Raw genomic sequence first — 21,454 nt, 5'->3', positions numbered from 1 at the left:
CCTGCCATGGCCCCCCCGGAATCTCCACGGGAGGGAATCGATCCTCAAAAAGCCTTCTCAGATCTAGTGAAATCCCTCCCTCCACAACGCCCCAGACCTGCACTTTCGAAATTTGTTAAGAAATTAGATGTTCTTCAAGAAGTTCAACTGCCTCCAACCTTGCCTCGCATGGCGGCATTATCTCTGGCCGAAAAAGGTCTCATAGGTCAATTTACAGGCCTTTGGCCCTCTCCAAGAACAGTTCAAAGATGGGTTGAACGAAACTGGTCAGACAAAATCCAAGGGAAAATATCAATTAGGTTTTGTGGAAAAGGGTATTATACATTCCATTTCGAATCCAAAGAGGATAAGGACCTAATCTTCAGAAATGGGCTGTATTTCATGGACTCCAGGGGCCTCTACCTCAACAAATGGACCCCAGATTTTGACCCCGAACTGGATGTTCCCAGTGTTGTTCCGGTTTGGGTCCGTCTCCCTCACCTCCCTCTCCATTGCTGGGGAGATGAGTCTGTTCGTGCCATTGGGAACGTTGTAGGCAAATATATTGATCGTAGCGAGCCGAAGGACAACATGCAAGCTTGTGCAAGGATCTGTGTCGAAGTGGATCTAGGCAAAGGACTGCCCGAAGCAATAAAGCTGAAAGTGGACGAATGGAGCCATGTCCAGCAACTGGACTACGAGTAGATACCATTTAAATGTAAGGTATGTCACGAATACGGACATTTTGCCAATAGATGTTCTAAACTTGTTGATGCAGAGAGTGACGAGCAAGAAGGCCATTGGGAAATAGTCAAAAAGAAGAAGTCTGCCCCTCCTTCCAAGCCTCCCTTGGAGTCTGATCCTCCTGTACCCTCTGCTCCGCGTCCCTCTTCTTCCTCCCCTTCTCCATCTGTCCCCCTCCCGCCTGATCCGCCCCTCCCCCCCTCTTCTAACCCCTTTCTAGTCCTTTCTTCCCTAGAGCCTCCTCCAGAAGATCCCTCCTTGCCCGAGCCTTCTGATCCCCACCCTTCCCAGATCATCTCATCGCAGGCCTCCCTTGAGCCCTCTCTATCCAGGATAACCAGAAGCTCTTCGAAAGAACATGGAACATCCAGCGACACTTATAAAAAACCGGGACCTGGTAGAAAATCAGCCAAGCAACACAGGGATGAGAACGCCCAGAAAGACATAGCCATGGGAATGCAAACACCAATAGAATCTTTCATTTTGGGGCATCAAGAGAAAGAGACAAGTCACAAAGATCAAGAGAGGCGAGCACCTCTCCACATGCCCAATACCCAATGATGAAAATCTTATCTTGGAACAACAGGGGTTTAGGGCACCCCTCCAAAGTCGCTGCCCTCAGAGATCTAACTCATAATGAAAAGCCAGATATTATGTTGATACAGGAGACAAAACAAGACCAGCATGAAATGAGAAGAATAATAGATCAGCAGAAACAATATATAGGATGCACCAGTGACTCAAGAGGAGCCTCCGGAGGAATTGCCACCATCTGGGACTACAGTAAATGGAACTGCACTTCAACAAATCTTCACCAGCATTGGATCAGAACCGCTCTGGACAGCAGAACAGACAACCATACTGTAATTATCTATAATGTTTATGTTCCCAACCATTACAGAGAAAAGGAAATCTGTTGGGACGATCTAAAGGCAAGTATCGATGGGGAGCTAAATTCAAACATCATAGTAGCAGGCGACTTCAATCTAGTCTTACATGCCAATGAAAAAAGGGGAGGATGTTTCACTCCAGATCCCTTCAGAGGCCGACTGGAGGCTATCACTCAAGAACATGAATTAGTTGACGTTGCTCCTAAAAATCGCAGGTACACTTGGAGTAACCGTAGGATTGGCATCGACAATATAATGGAGAGGCTCGACAGATTTTTAGTCAATATCTCGTACCTCTCTTCCTTTTCTGTAGGATATGCCAGCGTCCTCAATACCTCAGCATCTGATCACTACCCTATTACTCTCACTCTGGAAACTCATTGCCCCCTCGGGCCTATTCCATTTAAATACAGCCCCCTTTGGAATTGGATTCCAACAGTCAGAGAAATTGTTCAGGAGGCTTGGAGCCAGCATGTAGAAGGTTCACCAGGCTTCATCTGGGAAACTAAATTAAAAAGAACCAAACAGGTGATTAAGGAATGGGCCAAAGAGAATTACAAGGAACCTGAGGAGGTTAAAAAGAAAATCAAGAGTGAATTAGAGAGTGTCCAATCAAGGATTGAAGAACATGGCCTATCTCAGCAAAACAAGGAGCAAGAAAGCGCTCTCTATACTCAGCTGAGCCACATAAACAGGGAGGAAGAAACCAAATGGCATTTAAAATCCAGGCAATTATGGCTCCAAGGAGGAGATAAAAATACAACCTTTTTTCACAAACAGGCCACTACTCGAAAGCTTAGGAACAATGTAAGCTCAATCTTGGATAATGAAGGAAATCTGCACAACACCCAAGAGGCCATTAGAAAGGCCACCTCCGAGCATTACAGAGATCTCTTAACTGAAACTAAAGGAGAAGAGGATTATACTGATTTGCTCCAACACTTACCCAAAGGAATCACTAAGGAGATGAACGACAGTCTAAATAAGGAAATTGAAGAAGAGGAAATCAGAAGAGCGATTTGGAATCTGCATCCTGATAAGGCGCCTGGGCCTGACGGATTTCCCATTTGCTTCTATAGGGTGTTCTGGGGTCTTATTAAAAAGGACCTGATTAAGATGATCAGATGGATTCAGAGAAAGGGTAAAATAGGCGGGTACACCAATGCCACCTTTCTTGCCCTCATCCCCAAAGAAAACTGGCCCACTTCCTTCTCCCGATTCCGACCCATCTCCCTCTGCAATTCTTCCTATAAAATTCTGTCCAAAATTCTAGCTTCTCGCCTTAAACCCCTCCTTCCCTCTTTGATCTCTGAAAATCAAGGAGGTTTCTTGCCCAATAGGCAAATCACTGATTCCATTCTTCTAGTGCAAGAAGCCATACATTCGAGCCTCTCCAGGAAGGAAAAAGGGTTCATCCTCAAGCTTGACCTGGCCAATGCCTTTGACAGAGTTAGGCACTCCTTCCTTATAGTTGTCCTAAAAAATATGGGATTCAAGTTGCCCTTCATTAATATTATAGCTGCTTACATCTCTGGGTCCTAGATTTCCCCCCTGATCAATGGTAGACCAGGTGAAGCATTTCAATCCTCCCGGGGTCGTAGACAGGGCTACCCTCTCTCCCCCTATCTCTTTATCCTCATGGAAGAATCCTTCAGTCAAGATCTGGATCATAACAGGAGAGTGGGCCTCATCACTGGAATCAAATTCGGGAATGGAGCCAAGAACATCACTTACTCACAGTTTGCCGATGATACCTTGTTACTTGGAGGAGCCTCCGCCATAATAGCAAGGAGGTTCAAGAAACTTCTTGATCAATTTATGGGGTATTCTGGAGGCTTGGTCAACCAACTTAAAAGCTGTATTTATGGATGGAACACTTAAAATCAGGTCATTCACAGTATCGCAAATATATTTGGTGTCTCCTGCAATCTGGATTGGACCCATTTCTCTTACCTGGGCATGCCAGTGAGCCTAGGTCCTTTAAAGGCTGGAACCTGGGACGAAATCATTGACAAGGTGAAGCGAAAGGTGCAGAAATGGGGATCATTGTGGCTCAACCCAGCAGGCCGCCTTATTCTTCTCAAATCAGGTATCACTTCTCTCCCCCTTTATCGTTTCTCTCTTTACCAAGCTCCTGCTACCTTCCACCACAAAATGGAAGTTGTTCTCCGCCACTTCCTATGGCAAGGAGGGAAGAACGACAAAAGCAAGTTTAATTTGGTCAGCTGGAAACATGTCATTCAAACCCAAGATAGAGGAGGTCTCGGTATTAGGTCGCCTAAGTTCTTAAATCTAGCCTTTGGTGGAAAAATTGCATGGAGGCTTATAACAGGTCCCTCTTCGTGGTGGAAAAGGGTGCTAGAGACCAAATACCTAAACTTCCCCAGACAACAACTTCTTGACTCTGATATTCCTAACAGAGACTCCTCTAAAATCTGGCGACTATGCAAAAAAGCTATTCCATTCATGATTCAGAATACTTCTAAAGTTCCTGTGGGGGGAGCTAGTATTAATATTGGAAAGGATAAAATCCTGGGACAGCAACCTACAAACATGCATGAAGAAACCATACCCATTCTAAATTTCTTCAACAATAGGGGTATATACCATCTGGACCAAATCTCCAATTGGGATCCACAATCTCACATCTGGATAGGGTGGTCCTTCCCGGAAATACCCAGCGAACTTAACCCTAGTCTATGCTATCTGCAGTCTCTCCTTCACAGTAAAGCTCCCATTAAGAAGAATGAGAGGGATGGTTTTCGTTGGGATTTAACCGGATCAAATTACACAGTCCAAGCAGGCCACCAATATCTCTGCAACAGCACCTTTCCCATGACTTTATGGAACCACTGGAAAATGGTTTGGAAGTCAGAGGCGCTTCCAAAAATAAAAATTTTCATATGGCTACTGCTGAAAGGGAAAATCTTAACAGCAGAGAACCTGCAAAAGAGAGGCATCAATGGCCCATCTAGATGTCCCAACTGCTACAACGCCGAAGAAACGATGCACCATCTCTTTGTAGAATGCCCCTTTGCTGTTGATTGTTGGAAAAGTTTGTCTTTCACTGGTAACTTACCTTGGAACTCTCAGCACTCCATAGCTGAAGTGATTCACATCTGGAAAAAAAGCTGTCCCTGGAAAGAAAAAAGAAGCAACCTGGTGAAGAGAGTATGGAATACTCTCCCTTATACCTTGCTATGGCGAATTTGGCTAGCAAGAAATCAGAAAATATTCCAAAACAAGAGCTCAGCTACAAGAATAATTTGTAACAAGGCCAAAAATCTCGCCCTGGAAACTATCTCAATCAAAACTCCAAGCAGGATAGATGCAACAATGTATAGTGTGGAAGAACGAAATTTTATTAGTTACATTCTGGACAAAAATTACAATGCTCAGAAAGGTAGCATGGTGAATGAACAACGCAGTCAGGAAACTCACTCTTGGAAAATCAGATTAAAAGAGGAGGAGTTTGTCAACTGGATACAAAAATGCAACAGCTTTTATCTTTTCTTCGATGGGGCATCCAAATCGAACCCAGGAACCGCCGAAGTAGGGGAATTTATCATCAACGCTAATGGGGAATGCATCTTACATTACGAATGGGGTCTAGGGAATGTCTCGAACAATAGAGCGGAAGCGTTAGCCCTGTATCAGGGACTAACTCAGCTAAGCAAATTGGGAATAAAATCGGCAAGGATCTTCAGAGATTCTTCGGTTGTCATCAACCTCATGGTTCACAAGAAAGAATCGCCCAATACCCTTCTCCAGCAAGTCATCAGGCGAAATCAATTGCTGCATCAGACAATGGATAATTTGCAGTACTACCATATCCTTCGTAATCTCAACAAGCAGGCGGACAGACATGCTAACAGGGCGTGTGAAAGGACAGTAGGCAGCTTGTGTTGCAATGCCGAGGAGATCCATCAGCCCTTGCCATGATCCGAATCAATCCATCCTGCACCAAATCGGACAGTACTGACAGAAAGGAGTGGACTCAGAACTCTCAAACCTACAGCAAGATCACTATCCGCATAGGGATATGGCACAGATATTATTCTCTCAAAATTCTTCACATTCTCAGTAATCCCGCCGGTTTCTATCTTTTCAATCTTGATCCTCGGGCTTCCCTGGACAGATTTCTGACCTTCCCGTGCCTCTCACTGGATTCCCTCTCATTCCTCATGACTGGCTCTCATCCCACCCGCCTCCCCTTATATTTTCCCTCCCTCCTCCTTCTTCCTGCGCTCTACCTCCCGATTGCTTCACATTGCGACTTATCTCGTCTATTCATTCCCGCCTCAGTTTCCTGGTGGAACTCTGCCTCCCGCGCTGTAGACCAAAACCTCAGGCAGCTTACTTCTCACTACGACTTATCCCAGCTCTTCTCTCCTGCCTCAGTATCCTGGTGGAACTCTGCCTCCCGCGCTGTAGACCGAATCCTCAGGCAGCCCCTCTTCGCTCTCATCCGCCATCTAATTCCCCCTTCCTCAACATCTGTAATGGCTCGCAATGAGGATTGCTTGCACTGCTCGGACCTACAAGCTGAGCTGGAAGAAATCAGAGCCCAACAGAATATATTAGACAATCAACAGAGGATTTTGGAAGCAAGAATCGATAACCAGAACCGCATCATCAACGACAAGTACCGAGCAGAAATTGATCTCTTCTTGCACAGGGTCTCTTCTCTTCATGAACAGTTCAACCATTTGTCAAACAGGTGCAGCCATGCGGAAGAGTCCATAACGATTCTGAAATACATGATGGACAAACGCAACAACGCAGCCCCAAGCTCCTCAAGCGCCAAGCAAATTGACGGGGAAGAAAAGCCGGAGGAATCTACTGCAAGGCACATTAGTCATATAAACATAGATTAGAAATGTTTTGCAAATGTCAGTTTCTGCTGCTCCAATATGTAAGAGTTTACTGTAGTTTAGAAGTCCTTAAAGATAGAACAAGTAGGAGTAGGATCAAGGAGAGATATTTGTTTTGTAACTCCACTGATCCTGGCTGTCCTCAGCACTCAATGTACCTCAGGAGTCCAGACTCCCTTTTTTTCAGATATTAATACAACAACCGACTTTGTGAAAAGAAAAAGGAGGGACAATCTATTATTTTTTAAAAATTAAAATAAAAAAATATATGTTATTTTTTAATAAAATTAATAAAATAAAATAAAAAATTAATAAATGTTGCTTACTTTTGCATCCACTTAGGTTGTGTTAATCAATAACACATTGAACCTTTTTTCTAAAACACGAAACTTGAAAGTATATATATCAAGAGTAGAGTTATCTTTATTTGCATGAATACAACATTGTTTATTGGTTTGGAAATATTGAAAAAAATAATGTTTTATTTTATCTTATTGTTTAAATAAAAAAATTATGATATAGATATATGTTATGATACATTTTAAAGAGAGAATGTTCTATACAAGTGGTGTCAAATTAATTGTAGAATATATAGCTTTTTGTTTCATTTTGTTGTGTAAATAAAAAAATATAGTTGAAAATATCTATATAAAGATCTTTTGAATAAAATATTAATCGAAAAACATGAGTTTTTTGAAAGAACAATCCTCATATGCCACTCCCATACATTTATAAATTATATGCAAGGGCAGTCGTTGGAATTTCTTTATTCTCTCATATGTTGAGGCACAATAACTGTCATAATATAGATAAGCCACCCTATCAAAATCTAAATCATTGTTATTAAATTTCAGAACTAATTGAAAATTTGTCCAAAAGTACAGATTATGTAGGTTCACATCCAAATTAGCTAATAATAAAATAATAATAATCAAAACTTTCATCATAGATTCTATCTAGTTATAGGTATACCAGTTCCTTGAAATCATCCACTTATGCCAACTCTGCTATTTCCCAAGTCAAAGAGCCATAGTATTTCCTAACCAACATATTTTATTCACAATCACTGCAGAGTTAATAAATGAAATGTTGCAGGTCCAGCCAAAGCCTAATGAAACCCCATTTTCTATTGAAAACCTACTTGATCTGTACTTAAAGCTGGACCTTCCCAAGAGATCCAAAATTTTTCAGACTTTCCTCCTAGAAAAGGTCCAAGTTCCTACAAATAGCCCTCCATATTCTGCCACCATTTTCTTTGAGAGGGCCAGATAGATTGTAACCATGTTGTCTTGTATTCTAGGATATACCACTGATGAACATGTAGATGAGCCTATACTTGGTTTCCTTTCTATTTTTTTCCCAGGCAAGCCTCCAACTACAATTTTCAATTTTTCCCAGTTCTTAGCAGACAAAATCCATGATCAATTGATTATATTATGAGATGAAAGAGTATTCAAATACTCTTCAGTATTGTTCCATATGTTTCTATACTTCTAGTCAGAAAGGTTTACAGTTAACATCCAAAAACTGGACACTAAGGGCCATCCTAGATCTGTTATCTTTTCAACACCCTTACTCCAAAAACATTCCACTGTTTTCAGCTACAAGGAGTTCATTAATTCATTTGTTCACCCAGTGGTTAACATGCTACACAGTAGCAATCAACCTAGGGTCAGTGATGAGATAAAAAAATTTCTACAATTGTCCAAACACAATAGAATAGGGGACTAGTATTTATACCATAACCACACTGAAGTAAGGGTGTATGGATGTCAACTCACTCCATATAAGCTGCCCAAATATCTCCCCATGAGGATATTTGCATTAGAGTATATCAGGCAGATCATAAATTTAGATGATGTGATTTTTGTATAAGCCAGGAAGAAAACACAGTTTAAAATAAAAAACTAGCTTGGTCCTTTTATCTGCAATAATAGGGAGGCTGGAGAGGAAGTAGAAAGATGTTTACAGGAAATGAAGTTCAGTAATAGTTTCAAATGGAAGTATGATCCTTTAGGTGTCATTAACAAACTGAGACTCAAGTTTAAATTGAGCCCTTTTATGCATGAGTCCAAGCCAAATATTGAAAAATATGCCAATGAGTCAGAGTGGTTAGAAAACACCTTAATGGATATGGAGAAACAGATGGATACTAGTTCCATTCTACATACTCCAGCCCTATAGGACATAAATGCAAAAAGGACCAGGGAAGAAGGTTCTTGCTCAAACAAAGATACAATAGATGGCAATTTTGAAATTATGTACAGGAAGAAGGCCAAGCTAAATCCTGTAAATGAGCAATAAGAGACAATTGAGAAAATTGAAATCATTGATACTGACACAGTGGTTAAATAGAATACAGCTCAACAGTTTCAGAGGAAACTCGTCAGCCTTTAACCTTTAATACTCAGATTATTCAAAAGCAGCATAGTATTGAAGTCTTTTCATCAAGAAAACTAGTGGATAAAGAAAAAGACATAAATGAGAAATATAAAGAAATCAAGTTAAGAAATGAAGCATTGAAAGCTAAAACCTATGCCCAATATTTCAAACAGACTCCTAGTGATCAAAATAGGTTACTTTCAGCTTTTGACCTTAAAACAGGGAAAATGCAAATGACCTTTTTGCAGCCCACAGTACAGCATCCTAAATCATCAGCAGAAAAAAAAAAGACAGAATTTGAAGTTTTGGCCAAGAATGTTCATCCTATAGATCAAATTGAGTTTCATAAGCAAGCAGGAGAAATGATATACTCAACTATGACCAACAAAGCTATGAGTGTACAAAAACTTCAAAATTCTCTAGAGAATATCACAACACAGTTTAAACTAGAGAAGGCATCCTCACAAGTAAAGGATAAAAGAATTAAATCACTAGAATAGTTGGTTATTGAGATTTGCTATAATCCAAATGACATCAAGGCAGCAGAAAAGCTCATAAAAAAGAAGAATGAAGACATTGCTGCATTGAAGAAGCAGCTAAAATTGCCTCCTTCTGAACATCCACAGACCAAGGAAGTTCTAGAGAATCAAAGCCAAAAATATGAGATGATGGACCTCATTCTTCAGTTAAATGCTCAATTAAAAGAAATGGAAAATGAGATGGATAAGTTAGTGCAGGAGAAACATGCCAACATAGAAGCAGTTACTATCACTACTATTCCTACAGTTACTACAACATTTCCTTCTACTTTGGTAGCTTCAGTGGCCACAACAGCTCAAATAGCTACAACACTTCCCACTACATCAACAACTACATCAGCAACAGGTTCAACAACAGCAACAACTCATCCTAGCGATGACGCATGTAAATTAATCAAAGCTATGCAGGATATGTCCATCCAAACCAATCATCAGCAACATGTTTAACAACAGCAACAGCTCATCCTAGCGATGAAGCATGTAAATTAATCAAAGCTATGCAGGATATGTCCATCCAAACCAATGAAATAAATAGACTTAAGGAACAAATAAAAGGTTTAGAGGATGAAAAGAAGTTGGCACAAATCATGCATAAAGATGAAACACAAAAGACAAACAGATTGACTGAGAGAATACAAAAGTTAGAGAAAGAATTGACATTGAAAGAACCAATTACCCAAGCAAAGCAGCAACTATGGTCCAATATCATTAACTCTGTTAATGATATTTGGCCTTCTACACAGGTGATATTTGAGCAAAATGATTTGGTGAAAGAAGCTGGTGAGGCAATTCAAAGGGTAAGAGCCGAACTTGGGAATAAGCCAGAAGAAGCTTCAAGAATAATCTAGTTCCTTAACTCAAAGAACAAGTATGAATTGCAGGAGCTTGGAATAACTAACATAACTAAGACCATACTAGAAGTAAAGAAGGTAATCGCCAAGAGGAACCTGATGACATGATCCGGACTTAAATAGGAACGCAACAAATTACAGAGATAACCATATACACAAAGATGTAGCGGAAATAATACTTCATTTCATTAATGGCAAATACTGAAATATGCTTACAAACAGAAATGGAAATAAACCAACTAGGGCGATTGTTACCCAGTAATTTGTCACTGTCTCCCTGTCAGTCTCCCTACTATGTCATGAATTCAAATCAATCATGCTCATGCTCTCTAATCTGGCCAAATGACCCACTTTGCCAAAGTTTTTTCTATCAGCGCGACTTTTGTCCAAATAACCGCGCTGATGGGTGCTCCATCACAGACCGAATGCACTGTCAGTGCGGAAGCACACGTGTTTTCCGTGCTGATCAAATTTCATGAGCCAGCGCATCCTACGTTTGTATTAAGTCGCGCTGACATAGCCTGCTCTGTTATTAAGATGCGATGTCAGCGGTCCACTCCAGTTATGCACCCGCGCTGATCCTGTTTGGGCGAGTTTGTTCTAACAGCCGGCCTTCCAGATGACTCCAGACCTGGTTGTTGGCCTTGTGAATGTCGCCCTACTTTCTATGGCATGTCTGTTCGTCATTTGAGCCACCTTCCTTGGAAGTAAGCTTATCCTCCCACCATTTGTGGAGACTCCTTCTCCTATTTAAGCCTCTACCATTGCCATGAGCAGCTAGTTTTTTTCTTGATAGAGTTTTTGGATAGTTTTGGATAGTGTGGAATTCATAGTGCTTGGATTGCTGCTGTTAGTAGGTAGTTGGTGTGACAAGTGTGGTTTTTCTAGAGGAAGCTTAAGGAAGGTGGTGAGTATTGCTTGTGTGAGAGAGAGCTTTTTGTGTTGGGAGAACTTACCTCCAAGGGTGAATGCTTAAGAGACTTGCTGGCTGGACCCTCCAGAGAAGGACTCAGCGTCAGAACATTGGTTGTACCTTTCTCTGTTATTGATTTAATAATAGATGACTACTGTTATGGTTCCATTCTCATTTGTCTTTGCAATGGTTAATGTGAATTACATCCTTTCTGACTGATGTATAATTGCTTTTATTAGATTTCACGCTTGTGTTTGTCTTTCTCTTCATGTGTGCAGGTATCTATTCACGGAGATCGTGGAGGATCGTGACCGGCTAGAGCGAAGGAGCGAGAGCGGCATCTCTTCATCAAACAATAGCGTTGGAATCCAAGTAGGTGTTCATTGCCTCTCTTTTAATTGCAATTAGGAACTTGCACAGTAGCATTGATTGATTGTTGCTAGACCCATTCTGGGCTAGTAGGGATCGCCTCTATCCGTAGAGGGGATTTACCTCTCCAACAATTTGGCGACTCCGCTGGGGAGCTGGCCTTTGTCCTTGTTTGTTCATTCTTGCCTTGAGTTTTGTTTTGGTCTCTTTTGAAGTTTTGGGGATTCATTAACAGTCTTTTGCGTTTCCTGGGTTGATCTGGGAAATGCCCCTGTTTGATTGAAAGATTGGCTGTTTTGATTTGCATGTCACTATTTTTGAGCTCCATCGCAGATTTAATTTTAACAGTCGCGTTGTCATCGCGCTCACCCTTTTGCAACATCCTGTTCATCGCGTAATTACGCCTAACATTCGCGACGATCCTGGAAATCGGATCAGTGCGGAAAAGACATGTACAGTCGCGACGTCAGCGCCACTTGCTACCTTTTACCCGCGCTGACCTTGGGTTGCTAGCTTAATTCCTGCGACGACTGTGTTTTTCTGGGATCAGTGCGGGGGGTCTGTGTAAAAGTTGCGCTGACATCTTGTGTGGTCTGTGTAAAAATTGCGCTGATTCCTGAAAAGTTGTTTTTATAACTTTATCTCCTGAATTCATCAATCTTTCTTATCCCCTGTTGTTTCTTGTCCCTCATTAGCTTGTTTTGTTTGCTTTTTGTTAAGGGATGCTCTCTCTTTGATTTCATTCGAGTGAGTCTTGTGTTTTTTAGACCATGTGACCTAGCCCTTTAGAAGTTTCATCGAGAAACCGTTTGCTCAGGTTACTTGTCTATTCAAGGTTCATCCACAACCCTCTTATTGATTTGCTTAAGGCTTTTTCACTGCTTATTGCTGGTTGATTTTTAGTGTCGATTATTGAACCACTTTTTATGTTGATTCGATTTCTTCACTACCAAGCATAGATCACAATTGTTTGGGTCGATCAATTCACACTTGCTTGTTTGTCTTCTTGAATTCACAAAAAAAAATTGCATTCATTTAGCATACGAAAGTGAAAGTGCATTTGCATTACGAATTTTCATGTTTGAGAAATTGAAAAGCAAAATTTAAATATTTCATTAGTAGTATCGATGCATCGTGAGATTAGTGTATTGGTGCATTGTGCCATTGGAAAAGAAATCAAACTAATATCTTTTGCATTAAATAGTTAATGGGAAAAAGAGCATTTCGTTGATTTGTGTTCTCAAAAGAAAAAGTTTCATTTCTTTGCCATTAGCTGCATTAGATCTTTTGATTGTTTGAGTTCATTTTGTTTGATTGAAAACTCTTAACCCTCTCATGGTTAGAATTCATCGAACGAAATGGTATTCTTTGGCATGTAGATTGCATCTAGGTAATTGTGAGAGATCACACGATAGGGCCTGAAACTGAAAATTAATTCAAGATCAACCATAAAATAAACTGAATAAACCTAAAAACGCATTGGAACTTAACGCAAACATCTAGAGGTCTAGGTTAGAGACATGTTCCGGCGTCTTTAAACATAATCACTATTGTTTCACATTACGGTTGGGTGATTCCTCCTTCTGTGACTCGATAGTGGTCTAACACGGACTGTGCTCCCACGTACCATCGCGTATATAGGGAGACCCCACTAGGCTTTTATCCTTGATCCATAGGAAGCCGAGTCAGCCGCCCTGTGAACCGTAACGCACCAAACACAGCATTCAGGAAGATTGACTGCAGTACAGAAAATCCTTGGTTCTCATACGATTGCCAAGGTGTATAAGCAGTTTTACGGATTGCTTGGTAAACCCTTTGCCTAGAATCTCCAGAGCAGTCACCTTTGATCCTTTCCGGACTCCCTAAAAGAAAAGGTGCCAGTGAGCGTCTTGTCACTTCGTGCTCATTAAACATTCGAAGGAGACTAGCGTCATCTTTTCGTCCTTTTCTCGACTCTTGAAACATGAAAAGGTCAAGTTTAGTTCATGTGTCTTAAAAATTTATTCGGCCACGTTAACATCACCTGGTTAGATCTTGTGTGCGTTAGCTCGAGTAGGTTTCTTTTTGTTTGCCATGGCAACTTTTCGGGGGTTCACCAACCCAAGTTCCCCTCCTGACGGGAATCCTGGTCATTTCCCTCCTCTCAGGGATGTTGGTGCTCCTTATATGGCAACGTTATCCCTTCCGGGGTTAACTTTCGGGTTGCCTGTTTGGTTGTTTTCAACCTCTTTGGTCCCTGCCGTGTCGACTGCTAGTCCATCAGTCCCTCCACCTGAGCAACATCATGTTGATCCTAAGGTGGATCTCTCCCCTTCGACGCCCGCTTCTACGTCTTCCTCTTGTACTTCACCTGGTGAAAGTCTCGATTCGAAAAACCAGGTGGCTAAGAAGAAGAAGAAGAAGACCAAGAAGAAGAAGGCTCCCAAGGGAGAGGCTAGAAGTACAGCTCTTACTCCGAGTACACCTGAAGTCGGGCCACCTTCGGCTCCTCCGCGAAAGGTTAAGTTTCCTTGTCGATTGTGCAAGGAAGACCATCTTCTTCGCGATTGTCCTGGAATTCCCAGGGTACTAGAAGTATGGTCTCGCGATCCGGCCCCCCCCCTCATCGTCCTCTGAAGCTCAAGGCGATGCTACCTTATTAGTTGGAAATGGTAAGGGAAAAGGGAAGATTCGAATCCCTTGTAGACTTTGTGAAGGCAATCATCCCCTTCACCTTTGTGCGCTCATGGATAAAGCCTCCAGTGTCTTGGAAAGTCTCCTAGCTCCCTCACCCCAACTCCCCGTTGGATATCAACGTCTTTCTGCAGCTGCAGATCATCCGCCTCCCGACAATGAGATTGGTTCACATTCTTCTCTTGTCCAAGCCCCTCTTCCCGAACCTGGCTGTCCCCAGCCTGTTCCAGACCAACCATTGGTCGGAAAGAGTGTCGACTCGAGTCCGCCGCTCGCTCACTCTGTTTCAGAAGAGAATCACGCCCATGTTCTTCTCGTCTCTTCAGATTCTCCGGAGTCCCGAAATGACTCTCCTAACCCAGCTGCTCCCGAAGGTTCTCCTTCATTCCCCTTAGCACCTGGGGGCAATCATACGATTCCCCCACCAAGTAGTCTGGTCGCTTCCTTTGATTGGAATCGCCTCATTGCCGGTCGACTTCCATCCCAGAGAAAAAGCAGACCGCTCTGATACCATTGATCCGGACTTAAATAGGAACGCAACAAATTACAGAGATAACAATATACATAAAGATGCAATGGAAATAATACTTCATTTAATTAATGGTAAATACTGAAATATGCTTACAAACAGAAATGGAAATAAACTAGCTAGGGCGATGGTAGCTTATCTTTGAGAAGAGATGTGGTGGCTACATGCCTTTGAACTGTTCTAAAACTGTGTTACAATGAGGCTCGAAGGCCTATTTATGGTTGAGAAACAATGGAAAACCCTTCACATTCCAAAACCTAACCCTAGAAGATGAAACGCCAAATTGTGGGCCCCGTTTGGGTAAATTGGTACATCAATTTCCTGGGGTCGTAACTTTGGCATACGATCTCCGTTTGACGCGTACAATAGCTCGTTAAAAAATATCTATCCGAGTACTACCACTTTGGGATTCAACATCGGTCCATGGACCCATGTTGCCCCAGATTTCCCAAAAAACGTCGTTTAGGGCCTCAAAACGGCTCCGGAAGTTTAGGACCCGAAAAACTGCTAAAAATAGTAAACTATGCTGCAATTTAGGAAACTAAAAAGACTGAAAGAGACAGTTGTGGGGGTCCAAATGGGATAGGTGGGTGGCCACCAACATCCACCTGGATCATGACACAACTTGAGGAGAAATGCCAAACAATGGAGCTAGCAATAGACATGTTTATGTGAAATTTGATGCTTTGAGGCATAAAGGTTTGCCTAATCCATTGGTGATTAATGATAGGTTAATGGCACATGAAGACTATGATAAGAAAACCAAAGAAGTGGGAAAGGAATAAGCCAACAATTCCTCCATGAAAGGGATTCCTACAGGAAAAGTGCTTTATTAGACTTTTGAGAACCTCTTTTACGTCTAGCATGAGGTAAAACATCTCTTTATAAACAAACCTACTTTTGCAAAATACACAAAAACTGATGAAATCTACAGAAGAATGGTAAATATTAAATTACACAATGCAAAGTCTTGGGAAAAGTTGATTGATTTACTATGAAGATGAAAGGTAAAACAAAGCAGTCAAGAGTAGTCAAGGTAAAACAGTAAAGAGTAACAGAGTTTAAAGATGAAAGAGTATCAGTAAAAGGTAGTATAAGAGACATTCAGCAAGAAAGCAAAAAAAAAAAGAGAAAAAGGAGCATTATTTCAAAGAAAAGCCAACAGTAAACAATAAAAGAGGGACAACTTGCATTAGTTACATATCTGTCTCTATCTTCTTGCATGAAGATACTTCTTTTTCCTTGAATAATGCCTAAAACAATTTAGGATATTTTGTAATAGTTTTTTGTATAAATACTTCATAATTAGAAGTATTAATGTGTGGATTGCTGAACATTTCTGTAGTTATATTGATCTAAAACCCGAGGGTTTATTGTAACATTTTCAAGTCATCAGACTGGACTGAGTAATAAAGGAATTGCATTACAAGATTCATGTGTTGGGCCACTTCAGTGAAGTATCTTTCATTTGTTAAATTGTTATTTTCTTATGTATTTCACATACTTATATGTTTTCCAATTTGAATGAAATAACTAGAATGTTACTACAAAATTTGTTTAAGTACACTCTGTCTTGAACAATGATTCATTTTGATGTTTTCTTCTGATATCTAGAGTAGGGAATTCTTCATTAATCCCTAGTTTCGATTGACCTATTTCATTTCCCTCATTATCTGGTTTGAGGAATACTTAACTGCTCCTTGACCCCAATTAAAAAACCACTTCACCATCCAGCCTAAAAGATCTGAATTTACTCAGCTACCTTGCCCCGGGAACACTATCTTTAGAACTTGATTCAGTCCTATTTTCTTGACATTTGGACTCCATGGCCCAATGGTAAAGAGACATTCATCTATCCATCTAAATTAGTGATTTCACCACCAAATCAAATCAAAACTAAATCAAGCTTACATAACTAGCCTAAAATCAATTAACTCAACAAAGTTAGATCATTAAGAGAGAGCCCTCTCCGAGCATTAGGAAGGCTAAATCGTGATCTCAAAAGTAGGTTTGTGGTTACCTCTATTATTTCTTTAAACACAACTTGAAAACCCTAGGGAAATTTTAGAGTGATAACATAATGGCGACCACACTGGGGATCAATCCTCAATTTAATAAACCTTAAAGGAAATCTTGAAACTTATATTTTCACCTTAAGGCCATTTGAGGGTTATCAAAGGTTTCATTAAAAAATTAAAATTCTAGCTTCCAAAAGAACACACTATACCAGGGCACATCCAGATCCAAACGCTGCTATAATTGTTGATAATCTAGACGTAATCTTAAGAAAAAACAATAAAGTAGAAAGTCAAGAAAGCATTAGTCAGGTAATGAAAACAAATTCACTTCCTAAAGAGTTATCAAACTTAGAGGATCTTCAATTTGATTTATCATTTGAGCATTCATTGTTTCGTACCAAATCTGAAACTTTAGTCCATGATACTATAATAGACTCTGCTTTTATTCAATTTATTGAATCAAAGAAGAATACTATACATCTTGATATAGATCAGCATGTTCTAGACACTTTTGACAAACTTGATCCTTTAACCTCAAATTTGATAAGAGACATAGACGAAGCCTATTTTCAACAATCAGTTGAATTAGCTGCCCTAATTGCTACTACTCCTAAGCCTTCTACCATTCCATCAGAGTCTGTAAATTCATATTTATTTAGTACCACCTCATCTATTATTTCCACTACACTTCATTCCAAAGAATCATTCATCCCCAAGCTTCCTCTTCAGCCCAGAGTTTTATTTCCATCTCCAAATATTTCAAGCTCATCTTCTAGCACTTCTGTTACATATTCTAGCACTTCAAGCTCATTTGTGAGCCCTTCAAGTTCATCTTCAAGCAATACCTCTTTACCTCCTAGCCAAGCTAGAATCTTAGCCATGGTTGCCAGATATGCTCCTTTGACCTTACCAGCTCAAGTACATGCCATGCCCCAAGACTACTAGAGTAAAATCTTTCAGTTCGATGGTATTGGTCAATATACTGCACAACAACATGTAAATAGAATGAATGATATTTTGGATTACATGAGATTGATGAAGAAGATGTACAAATGAGATTATTTGCATAAATACTAGCAGCAGATGTCAAGAAATGGTTTAAATCTTTACCTACTAGTCATATTGTTGATTTACCTGCTTTCCGTAGATTGTTTATCAATAAATGGGAAAGGAAGAAAAATCCTTTACAAATATTGTTTGAATATGAAAAAATTAGAAGAGCTCCTAATGAATCTGTTCAGGACAATTGTACTAGGTTTAACAGTATTTATAATGTAATCCCTGCAAATATCAAACCTCCACTAGACTTGGCACTAATCAAATCTCCTGATGGTTTTGACACTGAGAATACAAAAGTTAGAGAAAGAATTGACATTGAAAGAACCACTTGCCCAAGCAAAGCAGCAACTATGGGCCAATATCATTAACTCTGTTAATGATATTTGGCCTTCTACACAGGTGATATTTGAGCAAAATGATTTGGTGAAAGAAGCTGGTGAGTCAATTCAAAGGGTAAGAGCCGAACTTGGGAATAAGCCAGAAGAAGCCTCAAGAATAATCTAGTTCCTTAACTCAAAGGACAAGTATGAATTGCAGGAGCTTGGAATAACTAACAAAACTGAGACCATACTAGAAGTAAAGAAGGTAATCACCAAGAGGAACCTGATGACACAACTTGAGGAGAAATGCCAAACAATGGAGCTAGCAATAGCCATGTTTATGGTGAAATTTGATGCTTTGAGGCAGAAAGGTTTGCCTAATCCATTGGTGATTAATGATAGGTTGATGGCACATGAAGACTATGATAAGAAAATCAAAGAAGTGGCAAAGGAATAAGCCAACAATTCCTCCATGAAAGGGATTCCTACAGGAAAAGTGCTTTATTAGACTTTTGAGAACCTCTTTTACCTCTAGCATGAGGTAAAACATCTCTTTATAAACAAGCCTACTTTTGCAAAATACACAAAAACTGATGAAATCTACAGAAGAATGGTAAATATTAAATTACTAGATGCAGAGTCTTGGGAAAAGTTGAATGATTTACTATGAAGATGAAAGGTAAAACAGAGCAGTCAAGAGTAGTCAAGGTAAAACAGTAAAGAGTAACAGAGTTTAAAGATGAAAGAGTATCAGTAAAAGGTAGTATAAGAGACAGTCAACAAGAAAGCAAACAACAAGAGAGAAAAAGCAGCATAATATCAAAGAAAAGCCAACAACAAACAATAAAAGAGGGACAACTTGCATCAGTTACATATCTGTCTCTATCTTCTTGCATGAAGATATTTCTTTTTCCTTGAATAATGCCTAAAACAGTTTAGGATATTTTGTAATAGTTTTTTGTATAAATACTTCATAATTTGAAGTATTAAGGTGTGGATTGCTGAACATTTCTATAGTTATATTGATCTAAAACCTGAGGGTTTATTGTAACATTTTCAAGTCAGCAGACTAGACTGAGTAATAAAGGCATTGCATTACAGGATTCATGTGTTGGGCCACTTCAGTGAAGTATCTTTCATTTGTTAAATTGTTATTTTCTTAAGTATTTCACATACTTACATGTTTTCCAATTTGAATGAAATAACTGGAATGTTACTACAGAATTTGTTTAAGTACACTCTGTCTTGAACAATTATTCATTTTGATGTTTTCTTCTGATATCTAGAGTAGGGAATTCTTCATTGCTCCCTAGTTTCGATTGACCTCTTTCATTTCCCTCATTATCCGATTTGAGGAATCCTTAACTGCTCCTTGACCCCGATTAAAAAACCACTTCACCATCCAGCCTAAAAGATCTGAATTTACTCAGCAACCTTGCCCCGGGAACACTATCTTTAGAACTTGATTCAGTCCTATTTTCTTGAAATTTGGACTCCATGGCCCAATGGTAAAGAGACATTCATCTATCCATCTAAATCAGTGATTTCACCACCAAATCAAATCAAAACCAAATCAAGCTTACATAACTAGCCTAAAATAAATTAACTCAACAAAGTTAAATCATTAAGAGAGAGCCCTCTCTGAGCATTAGGAAGGCTAAATCGTGATCTCAAAAGTAGGTTTGTGGTTACCTATATTATTTCTTTAAACACAACTTGAAAACCCTAGGGAAATTTTAGAGTGATAACATAATGGCGACCATACTGGGGATCAATCCTCAATTTAATAAACCTTAAAGGAAATATTGAATCTTATATTTTCACCTTAAGGCCATTTGAGGGTTATCAAAGGTTTCATTAAAAATTTAAAAATTAAAATTCTGGCTTCCAAAGAACACACTATACCAGGGCACATCCAGATTCAAACCCTGTTATAATTGTTGCTAACCTAGACATAATATTAAGAAAAAACAATAAAGTATAAAGTTAAGAAAGCATTAGTCAGCTAATGAAGGCAAATTCACTTCCTAAAGAGTTATCAAACTTAGAGGATCTTCAATTTGATTTATCATTTGAGCATTCATTGTTTCATACCAAATCTGAAACTTTAGTCCATGATACTATAAGAGACTCTGCTTATTCAATTTATTGAATCAAAGAAGAATACTATACATCTTGATATAGATCAGCATGTTCTAGACACTTTTGACAAACTTGATCCTTTAACCTCAAATTTGATAAGACACATAGACGAAGCCTATTTTCAACAATCAATTGAATTAGCTTCCCTAATTGCTACTACTCCTAAGCCTTCTACCATTCCTTCAGAGTCTGTAAATTCATCTTTATTTAGTACCACCTCATCTATTATTTCCACTACAATTCATTCCATAGAATCATTCATCCCCAAGCTTCCTCTTCAGCCCAGAGTTTTATTTCCATCTCCAAATATTTCAAGCTCATCTTCTAGCACTTCTACTACATTTTCTAGCACTTCAAGCTCATCTGTAAGCCCTTCAAGTTCATCTTCAAGCACTACCACTTTACCTCCTAGCCAAGCTAGAATCTTAGCCATGGTTGCCAGATATGCTCCTTTGACCTTACCAGCTCAAGTACATGCCATGCCCCAAGACTACTAGAGTAAAATCTTTCAGTTTGATGGTATTGGTCAATATACTGCACAACAACATGTAAATAGAATGAATGATATTTTGAATTACATGAGATTGATGAAGAAGATGTACAAATGAGATTATTTGCACAAATACTAGCAACAGATGTCAAGTAATGGTTTAAAGCTTTACCTACTAGTCATATTGCTAATTTACCTGCTTTCCGTAGATTGTTTATTAATAAATGGGAAAGGAAGAAAAATCCTTTACAAATATTGTCTGAATATGAAAACATTAGAAGAGCTCCTAACGAATCTGTTCAAGACTATTGTACTAGGCTTAACAATATTTATAATGCAATCCCTACAAATATCAAACCTCCACTAGACTTGGCACTAATCAAATCTCTTGATGGTTTTGACACTGATATGTCTTACCAATTGAGAGAAAGAAACCCTGAAACATTAGAACAGATGCAAAGTAATGCTATTAGTGTAGAAGCCAACTTACTAGATAAAAGAGCTAGGATGAGAAATGAAAGAAGAGTAACCATTAAAGAAGAACCATCCACATCAGACACTAAAATAGATAGTTTAGCAAAAACCATGGAAAGAATGATGGATATATTAGAAATTATGGAAAGAAAACCATAATGAGATAATAAAAAACAAGGTCCTCAAATAAGAAATCCAAACTTTAGGA

General features: G+C 39.5%; 1 protein-coding gene across 1 annotated transcript; it reads left to right on the top strand.

Annotated features, from left to right (window-relative positions):
• The first annotated feature begins 1,412 nt into the window (after window positions 1-1,412).
• LOC149154853 (uncharacterized) lies at window positions 1,413-5,555 on the top strand. The gene is made up of 3 exons (XM_089444235.1): window positions 1,413-2,767; window positions 3,290-3,471; window positions 3,580-5,555. The coding sequence occupies exons 1-3, from the start codon at window positions 1,413-1,415 to the stop codon at window positions 5,553-5,555; spliced, it is 3,513 nt and encodes a 1,170-aa protein (XP_089300361.1).
• The last annotated feature ends 15,899 nt before the right edge of the window (window positions 5,556-21,454 follow it).

Source organism: Pinus tabuliformis, chromosome 9 (genome assembly GCF_031772625.1).
Source record: "Pinus tabuliformis cultivar Carrire ecotype Pingquan chromosome 9, CPIR1, whole genome shotgun sequence".
Taxonomy (NCBI): domain Eukaryota; kingdom Viridiplantae; phylum Streptophyta; class Pinopsida; order Pinales; family Pinaceae; genus Pinus; species Pinus tabuliformis.
Note: the sequence above shows the minus strand (reverse complement) of the source record. Positions and strands in the feature narration are given on the sequence as shown.